Source organism: Lathyrus oleraceus, chromosome 4 (genome assembly GCF_024323335.1).
Source record: "Lathyrus oleraceus cultivar Zhongwan6 chromosome 4, CAAS_Psat_ZW6_1.0, whole genome shotgun sequence".
NCBI lineage: Eukaryota > Viridiplantae > Streptophyta > Magnoliopsida > Fabales > Fabaceae > Lathyrus > Lathyrus oleraceus.
The window spans coordinates 16,356,855-16,367,616 of record NC_066582.1 but is presented as its reverse complement, the minus strand read 5'-3'; the positions used below and the strand labels follow the sequence as shown (position 1 = coordinate 16,367,616).

The 10,762-nt window shown below is 32.0% G+C and overlaps 1 protein-coding gene across 1 annotated transcript; it reads left to right on the top strand.

The window, feature by feature from the left end:
• The first annotated feature begins 5,014 nt into the window (after nucleotides 1-5,014).
• On the top strand, nucleotides 5,015-6,806 carry LOC127138443 (ribosomal protein S19, mitochondrial). Its single transcript, XM_051064895.1, has 2 exons — nucleotides 5,015-5,247; nucleotides 6,095-6,806. The coding sequence occupies exon 2, from the start codon at nucleotides 6,100-6,102 to the stop codon at nucleotides 6,481-6,483; it is 384 nt and encodes a 127-aa protein (XP_050920852.1). The 5' UTR covers nucleotides 5,015-5,247; nucleotides 6,095-6,099; the 3' UTR covers nucleotides 6,484-6,806.
• The last annotated feature ends 3,956 nt before the right edge of the window (nucleotides 6,807-10,762 follow it).

Genomic DNA, 10,762 nt, shown 5'->3' with positions numbered 1-10,762 from the left:
GATGGGATAAAAAATTACCATAGAGTTTTAAATCAGTAAGCTCATAATCTGACCCGAAGGGCCATTACTATTGGAAACTCCGTGTATTTTCACAACAATCCCACAAACACTAGTTGTATCTCTATTAACAATTACTTGAAGTAAAAAAAAGGATATTTTAAAAGAAATTAAATTGTTAAAGTCGTATGAGTAAAATAGAGGTGCTAATAACAACTCCAATAATAAGAAAATATATCCAATAATGAGTTGTTTTTCATAATACTCGATCTGTTTAAACTGTTTATGTCATCACAATTTATCTTGCCACCCCCAAATTTAACGTGACACTTCCACATTAGCAATGTTTTTATCTTTATGCCCTTTTTTAATAATTCCGGATTTTTAAAAGTACTACAGATGTTTTAAAAGATTACCGAATGTTTTACATTTATATGAAGAAATATCGGATATTGCAAAAAAATACCGAATATTTTGAGATTTTTTTGAAGAAATACCGGAAATTTCCAATAAAAAACTTTGTTTTATGGTAATTGCATAAAGAAATATTAGTTTTTTAAAATATCCGATGCATGTATACCGAATGTTTTGAAAAATCCGGCAACCTCTAAAACGTAATAGATATTTTAAAAAATCCGATATATACCAAATTTCCGGATATATGAAAAATTCGGTAAGCAGTGGTGAGTTTTGAAAAGTTCTTAAGTTTTTGACATTTTTAACAAAATATACCCGATAAAATATATGCATATACTGCAAAAAATGCTACAATATCAGTTATGTCTCCATTGGTCAGTGACGGGAGGCAACTGACAATCAAGTTTCAACTTAACCTGAACACAATGATTGTTGGTAACAAACCAACTGCAACAATTTTGTGTCTACTCACAACTATGCATGGAAATGTCACTAATGGGAAAAAAAGTGATGTTAAGGTTCCTGGACAACGAGACCAATATAACACTGTATCTAGTATCAATAAGAAATAGGGTAACCCATATCAAGAACCGTTATCCACTTCTCATGAACCTATATACCCAAGATAGCTACTCGCAACAAACTCATGATTTTAGATACCGTGTCATAGAACACATTAGAATACATTTGATGGTGTTGATAAACTTCAACATCTAACTGCGTTCGAACTAAAGGCTAGAACTCTTCACCCATCCAAGTAAAGTTGCAATAGCACGGAAATCACAATTTCCATCTTTACCTACATCAACAATGTCACCAATGTACTGGTGTAATAAAATAGGAAACTGAGACAAGTAAAGATGTTTTGAAAATTGGCTAGATGGTTGAAATCCAGTTGGTTTCGTAAATGATATCTTCATAGTCTGACTTCCCTGCAAGCCCTCAACATACTCCCACTAGGAAGGATCACGACGCACATCACTCTCTTGACCCTTTTTACTCTTCTTAATTCCCCTTATTTGGCTTGTACTTCACTGATGGTGGACACATGGAAGTTGTGGAAGGATGTGTTAGTTCCCGAACCTTTTTTCTTCATCACCCTCTAGCCTAAAATATCTAGTGTACTGAAATACCTCTTCAACTTTTTACACTTTTCTTCTAAATCCAATTGTGTCCCACTATTTTCTTGAGTGACCTCATGCTCTTCAATTTATAATTTCTTCCAAAACACATGAATCGATTCTAACAGAACCGTCTCACCTTGTATTTGAAGACTTGGAAGTTGGCATGCACAAGGTAACACATGTTTTGTTCTAATGAAGCAACCACACACATCTTTGTTAGAACCAACAAAATTTACCCTTTCTAGCTCATTTCTAATGTGTTGTATACATTGTATTGCAATGAATCTATGCATTAGGGTGTAAAATGGAGTGTTATAGTGATGCTCAATGTTGGCAATACTTTTTTGAAATGATATTTTGATTGAACCTGGTTGCAACTTTAACATGATATTACAACATCCCAACTTCTGCATAAATCTCCCCTGCTGGTAGTCCACATGTTTTTTAGTCTCCACTGAGTAGACTTAACCCTAAAATACATAAATGGAAAAGGATGTCATTGTTTTATAATTAGTAATGTAATGTATTCAAATTCACATCGACGTATTTGTTCATTGTTGTGATCCTTAAATGAGTGACTCTATTAGTCCATGTAGTAAGAAACCTTTCTTTATATGGTGTCAACCATGTTTCGTGCAAACACTGGATAAATAAAGGAATATCAAAACATACAACCTCAAAATTCTTTAGGTGTTCCACAAACTTATACTCCCTATTCGAATACATGATGTTGTTCCATATATCCATAACATGATCTTGCCTGTGTGATTCAACATACTCCTTACACTTCATATTAACATTTTTTGAAATATGGAACAAACACAACATATGAGTTGAGTTTGGGAACAAACTTCCATGACATTCATCAACGCCAGTTCCCGACCAGTCACTAAAACCTTCGATAGAAATTTCTCGAAAGGGAACAACTCTTTTAACTTCTATATTGTCCACGTAAAGTTTTCCTCCTTTTTATGTTCCATATAGACAAATCCAACTGAAAACATCAACTTCGTGGATGTAACACCAACAATCTCAAGTAGCGGTAGTTGATACCGGTTTGTTTTGTATGTACAATAAATAATAAACAACTTCCAACCTAGAATCAAATAAATGAAAATTTACATTATCGAGGGATGCAATACCTGCTTGCTTTGAATCTACAATAAAAAGTAAGTACCAAATGAAACATGTTTAGCAACTTCTCTGAATCAGGATTTGCCCAAAAGATATCATAAACAACATTTGTATCGTCCATGGTTCTGGTCCAATATATTTATTTCTCTTCATGAATAAGGATCAACATATGTTGCATTTCAGTCAACAGACCTCTCTTGCTCGTCTTGTATGTATATATTTCCTTGTACATCTGGGTAACACTCGTGAGGTCTTCTGGATATCTATATTTTAAAACAGCTATTATGTGCTTGAGAGCCATATAGTATTTTGTCATGTCATTCACAAACTGTCTTTCATCATCTGTGAAACGACCTAATATGTCATGGTCATCTAAGTCCTTAGCTAGTTTATGATTGTGAAACCCACAACTAACCATAACATTCCAACCGCTACCACATGGCACAAGTCTAAACATAAATGAACATTTAACTTTCATACTATAACTGTCTTCAAATGAATCCTTCCTTTTGTAGTTCCCTCCTTTCTCACAACCTATAATCAATTTATCTTTCCTCTCTCTGATCCCATTTGCGGTATCAAAATGAATAATACAATAATAATATCATGTTGTTTACCAAAGAATTGCGCCCATGCTAACACGTAATATCGAAAGGGAAATATCTGTCATTTACAACATATACAAAATAAATTATCAATGTCTGAAATGCCGAAAGCCTATTAAGTATTGAACAAGTTAAAAATAAAATATGAAAGTAAAACATACAACGTATGTGGTGAAAGATTGTGCAAATTTTGTAGTAGAACCATCAGGATCTGGACCACACAAATGAAGCATTTCGAACTACATGATTTTTTACATTATTGCAAAAAATTTGATATATTGGAATTTTCAAGATATCTGCAAGTTTTTATCTATATCAGTAAGAGATATAGATTTCCCCCAAAATACCAGTTTTTTCAAAAAATCTGATATAAATGTACTGAATTTTTTAAAATATGCGGTAAAAATACAATAAATTTATAGAAAATACCGATAAATGCAGTAAAATATTGGATTTTTTGAAAATATACGGTGAAAATGCAAAAAATACAGAACTTTTTAGAAAAACCGATAAAAACTCATATCGATTTTTTTAAAATATTCGGTAAAATTGCATAAATTTCTCCTTTTCCCAAAACTTTCTTACTTGATTTTTTTACAACTACCAGATTTTTTTAATTTTTTATCCGTTCTCAAAAGTGAATATTTTTTACCTAATATAAAATTTTGAAAGATAAATAATAGAAAAAAGATCTTTGCCATTATAAAAATATATGAGAGTTCTAGATTAAATTTCAGAGTGACAGAATAAATTCTCAATCACAAAGTCACAACTTAAAAGGTAAGAAACAAATAAAAAAAATCCACAATTTAATTTTTATTATTAAACAAATAATAAATAATATTTATATTAAGAGTAATTCTAACTTATGTCCTAAGAGCCCACGATAAGAAACCTATAAATAAAAGGTGTGTTAAAAAAAGCGAAAAACTTAATTATCAAATTTTAATAAAATCAATCCATAATTTTTAATAATTTATTTTTTATATTTAACTTTTAATTTATGTCTTTAGGATACATGTTATATTGGTCTTATATTAATTATAAAATAAATTAAAAATATCAGTTATATTTAAAATACTATTAATATATTAACAATTTTTTTTACCTTAAATGTTTTAAAGATAGTTTACTCTCTGAAATATTCTATTTTCAAATATCAATATTAATAAAATAAAAAAATAATGAATTATTCGATATAATTATCATTTTATTGTTATTAATATCTCAAATAATAAACAATCAATGATATTTTTTTTTGTGAGATAAATTATATTTATTTAATTTATGATGAGTTGTCATAAAAATTTGTTATAAATTAATATAAAATAATCGGTTTAGAAGAAATTAATAAAATAATATATCCCAAAATTATATATTTAATTATAATTATGAAAAATTTGTTATAAGAAATATATTTTACAAACGGAACAAATACAAATTTTCATGCTTTTAAATATTTTCTTATAGATATTAATTTACAAAATATAACAATTTAAAAAAAAAATTAACCATTAAATTAAGGTTTTATATTTTTCATTTATAAAAACAATTTAAATCTACACAGATAGTTTACCTAATTGTAACTTTCTTAATGTATAATATTTATAATTTAAATGATTAAAATGAAAATATAAAATAAAATAAAATGAAGAGTTTAATTGTTAGGCCAACATTAAATATTTTTGAATATTCAACCAAAATGATTAACTAATACTTAATACATATTCAACATTAAAATTTAGCCTAGTTGTTAATAGTGCACCAGTTTGTTGAATCCGGGTTGTGACTCGTGCAGACCCGTTTCAGTATCGATCACTCACACCCTCCGTTTCCTCTTCCCACTCGCGCTACACTCACACCCTCCGTTTCCTCTTCCGATTCGCACCCTCCGTTTCCTCTTTCGATTCGCACCCTCCGTTTCCTCTTCCGATTCGCGCTAGGTTACTTTGATTTCGAATCCCACAAAGGTAATTCATTCCCAAAACTCTACTCGCTCTGAGTATCATTTTATATGCACTTATGTTAATGTTTAGGGTTTTAGGGTTTAGGGATTTTGGATTTAGGGGATGGCAAATTGTGTTCCTGGAAAGATTATATTCTCTTGTAGTTTTTGTACACAATATTTCCAGTACATTTCTAGAGGTTTTGTTGCATTTCATTTACACATGCATCAGCTTCCGCTTTGGCCTTGTATCAGAAACAAGGCTGATTGGAGTCGCATCAAACTCAAGTAAGTTCCTGTGAAAAAAAAAGCTGCCTGGAAAAGCGAAGCCAAAAACAATGAGTAATTGTCCAGGTTTTCCTTTAAACATTTTACGAATGCAATTCCAGCACAATTTGTTGCTGCGAAAGCAGCCCCTGCAAAATGAAACGCCGTAGCAGAGCACAGCCCCATTCCGCCCTGTGATTCTGCAATTGCACGTTAAATCCCCGCAATTCACAACATAGAGTTGCCTGTTGTGAGGCCGGTTTTAGTCGATATTTTGAATTAAAATTGGCATGAATATTCATATGGTTTTAGTGTCGGTCTTCATACTTGTGGCTACCAATTTGTGTGAAGTGTTTTTGTGCTGTAGTTTTTGTATGAGTGAGGTGTTTTTGTTTGTGTATTAGTTATGTCATTAAGCCTATGTTTGGTAACATGGCGGGCCACTGCTGCCGCACGTCTAAGGCCTTTTTTACGGTGGTTTTGAGAAGATGCTATGTGTAGTTTCTGTCCCACTGTGATTTTCAAGTGAAGTACATCATTTTGGGTTGATTTTCCAATGTTAAATTTTAAGATTTTGAATTTGATTGATTTCTGTGTTTGTATAGGAAGAATGAGGCCGACAGACTTGCTTAGGGTTCTGAACAAGCAGTTTCTTGGACTTGCCGGTGACACCGCAAATGCTGTTGCTAAGAAGCTGACGTCGCCTCCTCCTCCTCTTGTGTCCCGCAAACCAGCGTTTATAGATGCATTTCTGTACAAGATGAAAAAGAATCCAGAACTTCTGAAGAACAAATCCATTTGGTCACGAAGATCCACTATCTTGCCAGAATTCGTTGATTCCCAAGTCAAGATTTACAACGGGAAAACCATGATTCGTTGTAAGATCACAGAGGGAAAAGTCGGTCATAAGTTTGGCGAGTTTGCTCTCACCAGGAAACGCAAATCTAGAGACCAACCTAATGCCAAAGTGAAACAACTCAAGAAAAAGAAGTGATTTTTTTCTTCTTCATGAAATTGGTTTTATGGATAGTTTATACTCTGCAGTTACTTACATCAATGTTGACAATAAGGATATCATGAAATTTGACAAAGCTTGCTGTTGAATCAACTCGGACTGATTTATCGATTTTTAGTCAAGAGGATATAAATTTTCCAGTTATTTGTTTATGTTGAATGTCCTGCAACTGCACATGTATGCTATCTGTTTTCACTCAGTTGATTTATATATTTTTGCAAGATTGTTACACTAGTTGATGAAGTTAACAATGTAATTGATAGAACATGCTTGTTGAACTTAACTGTTCAGAGTTTACATTAGTTTATTGGATACTTAGCTTTCAAAAACTTGTGCTCTCCCAAGCAACATTTAGTGGAGAAGTAGAGGAGTTAAAGATGGTTGAGCTTTTCTCAGTTTGAGCAAAATCAACATTCACTTTTTTACTATGATATGGATAGATACTATATATAATGATCAATTATTGTTTCAACTTTAAGGATTTTCTCTCTTGGTAAAAGAGAAAAACAAACTTTGAGTCTGAAAGTTAAGTTTGGGCCTAGTGTTCTTTTATAAAAGAAATTGTAAATTTTGTTATAAGTTTTTGAGGCCTAATATCGCTACTGCTGTCTTAGATTGAGACACTATTCTAAATTCGTTTAAAGCTTTCTTTGCGATTTAGGAGGGAAAGAGAACACTTGGTTCTGGAAGGAGATATTAGGCCTCAAAAATAGAGAAAACTTTAATTTATGAGATATAATTTTTGTTTAAAATGATAAATAATTCTCTACTGTGCTTCATATCAGCATCTCTTACTTTCAACACGTAGCAAATAAATATAAAAGTATTAAATTCAAAAGCAATTATACTTTAATGAATATAAAGTTATTAGATTATCTACTTTTAGATAGTATCAAAATAATTAATCATTTGTTTCATGTCTGCATGATTCACTTGTTATTGATATTGATGAAGATAGATCATTCACATTGTGTTGTACATGAAAAAAGAATAGTGGCAAAATTGTATTTTTTATATGACATAGTTGATAATTTATCTTTTTTAAAAATTGTTACTAAAAAGATCTAGTACATGTAATAACTTGAAATAGGAAACATTATGGTTCATGACTTGTGAATAAAATGGAATCTAAATAATATGAAACATACTTCTAAGGTTCCATAATATAAATATATAAAGAAATTAAGTAGTTCTTGATTTTATGTTTACACATGATTGACTTTGCCAACAATCAACCAACCAAGTTCAAAGTTTCTTCCATCAACATCAAGTACATTAAAGATATCATTCAACACTGAAGTAAAATCTCAATTTATAAGTTTTTTTATTTTTGTAAACTTTTTTAAATTTTTGTATAAATTAGTAGAAATTAATGATTAGGTTAAGAAATAGATAGATTTTGCATGATTGATAGTTTATACATAACGAGAAACGTGTTTGATGGTTAAAAATAACGACCAATGCATTATTTTGGGGGGTTTAGTGGTATGCATTACCACCATTGAAGTAGCTAAAAGTTGGAGGAAATTTCGGAGATACATCTCTTGAATTTTCCAACATTTCGATTCCAAGTAACTGGAGATGCATCTCCGTAATTTATCTGTCTATTTTTTAAAATATTTTTCTTGCTTGCAGGGTTGCCTATAGTAATTGTGTGATAATTTTCTGGTTTACTTATAGGCAATATGGATGATAGAGACCAAAAAATGCAATTATGGATGAATGTCTTATGATGGATGATTATGTCATGTGAATATGCAGATACAATGAGCCATGGGCCAAATGAAATGAAAAAAGCAGGGCAAACTTTGGGGTATGACAGGTGTGCTTCTATAAATTTCAGACATAAAGAAATAGTAGGAGCAAACAAATTACCCGATACAATGTTGAGAGTTCTAGAACCAAGACATATGCAACTGGAAGGGAGGGTACTCACAGTCACCAATAACATAACCATAATGTTAAAGAGGAGGCAATTAGTAAAGCCTCTATGAGAAACAACAAAGCTAATAACCTGGTCTAAAAGGATAAAAAAGGTAATGGTACCTGGCCAAAAGAGGTGAAGATTAGCTGGCAAAATAAGCAAGACGAGATTCCTCGATTAAAGAACAAATTTGAGATTAACATTAATAATGGTACTATAAAGGTCAATCATAGTAATCATAGTGAAGACAATGAGATTAGAAGGAATTTCACTTATCTTCGAGAAATTTGAAAGTTCGATCAAACCATAACGACTAAAAAGAAGAAGAACTGAACCTAATGAAGGAATTCTTATACGAACCATCGTTAACGACAATTCCACCAAGCAAATTGAGAAGGATGAAGATACAACCTACAAAACAACGATTAATCAATATTACTTTGTTTTGGCCCAAACCAGAAACATGGTGAAGAACCAAAAGAATTATCATATAAAAACACCTAATTGCAAGGGGATAGTCAGCAAAGACAATGTTACTCAACATGAAAACAATGGAATTGTAATCATCAATACTGATGCTAACTTGGAGATAGAAGGGAAGTGACACATGGGAGAAATCTTAACCATGGACGATGACTCGATAGCTGAAGCAACTTCGACTCAATAGAGGTATGGAAATTCCAACCTTAGTAGAAGCGCAAGGTATGTTAAATTCTACGAAATTGACTAAGGATATGAAGCTCAATCGCATCATGGTGCACACTGATTGTAATTCTCTATTTGAAATGTTATAGAGCCATCAGATAAATAGGGAGAAGAGCAAGATACAAATATAACTCCCTTGGGAGTTTTGATTAGGGACATAAACAAAGCCCTAAACGGGTTTCCTATAGCTAAAATCCATCATGTGGATAGAGCTTGGGAATTTCTTAATGAACCCTATGTATTAATAGGGCACCGTGTGATAATACAAAATTCCCCCTCTGAACGCACCCTGAGAAAATAGAATTCCGTCTTTATGTAAAAAAACTATACAGATGCATCTTTGTGTACATTCCAGAGATGCATCTTGAGACGATATTTGTTCTAAAACGCGCCAGAACCCCTTCTCCTTCCTCACTTCTAAAAAAATAACTCTAAATATCTCTCAATCCCTCTCAATTCACATTCTCTCAAAATCAATCAACCAAGTTCAAAGCTTCTTCATCAACATCAAGTACATCAAAGAGATCATTCAACACTGAAGTAAAATCTCAATTTATAAATTTTTTATTTTTGTAAACTCTTTTGAGTTTTTGTATAAATTAGTAGAAATTAATGATTAGGTTAAGAAATAGATAGATTTTGCATGATTGATAGTTTATACATAACGAGAAACGTGTTTGATGGTTAAAAATAACGAGCAATGCATTATTTTTGGGGGTTTAGTGGTATGCATTACCACCATTGAAGTAGCTAAAAGTTGCAGGAAATTTCGGAGATACATCTCTGGAATTTTCCAACGTTTTGATTCCAAGTAACTGGAGATGCATCTCCGTAATTTATCTGTCTATTTTTTAAAATATTTTTCTTGCTTGCAGGGTTGCCTATAGTAATTGTGTGATAATTTTCTGGTTTACTTATAGGCAATATGGATGATAGAGACCAAAAAATGCAATTATGGATGAATGTCTTATGATGGAAGATTATGTCATGTGAATATGCAGATACAATGAGCCATGGGCCAAATGAAATGAAAAAAGCAGGGCAAACTTTGGGGTATGACAAGTGTGCTTCTCTAAATTTCAGACATAAAGAAATAGTAGGAGCAAACAAATTACCCGATACAATGTTGAGAGTTCTAGAACCAAGACATATGCAACTCGAAGGGAGGGTACTCACAGTCACCAAGAACATAACCATAATGTTAAAGAGGAGGCAATTAGTAAAGCCTCTATGAGAAACAACAAAGCTAATAACCTGGTCTAAAAGGATAAAAAAAGGTAATGGTACCTGGCCAAAAGAGGTGAAGATTAGCTGGCAAAATAAGCAAGACGAGATTCCTCGATTAAAGAACAAATTTGAGATTAACATTAATAATGGTACTATAAAGGTCAATCATAGTAATCATAGTGAAGACAATGAGATTAGAAGGAATTTCACTTATCTTCGAGGAAATTGAAAGTTCGATCAAACCATAACGACTAAAAAGAAGAAGAACTTAACCTAAGGATGGAATTCTTATACGAACCATCGTGATCGACAATTCCACCAAGCAAATTGAGAAGGATGAAGATACAACCTACAAAACAACGATTAATCAATATTACTTTGTTTTGGACCAAACCAGAAACA

Excerpts from the sequence above, each read along its gene's own strand:
- LOC127138443 (XM_051064895.1), top strand. The coding sequence starts at position 6,100 with ATGAGGCCGACAGACTTGCTTAGGGTTCTGAACAAGCAGTTTCTTGGA.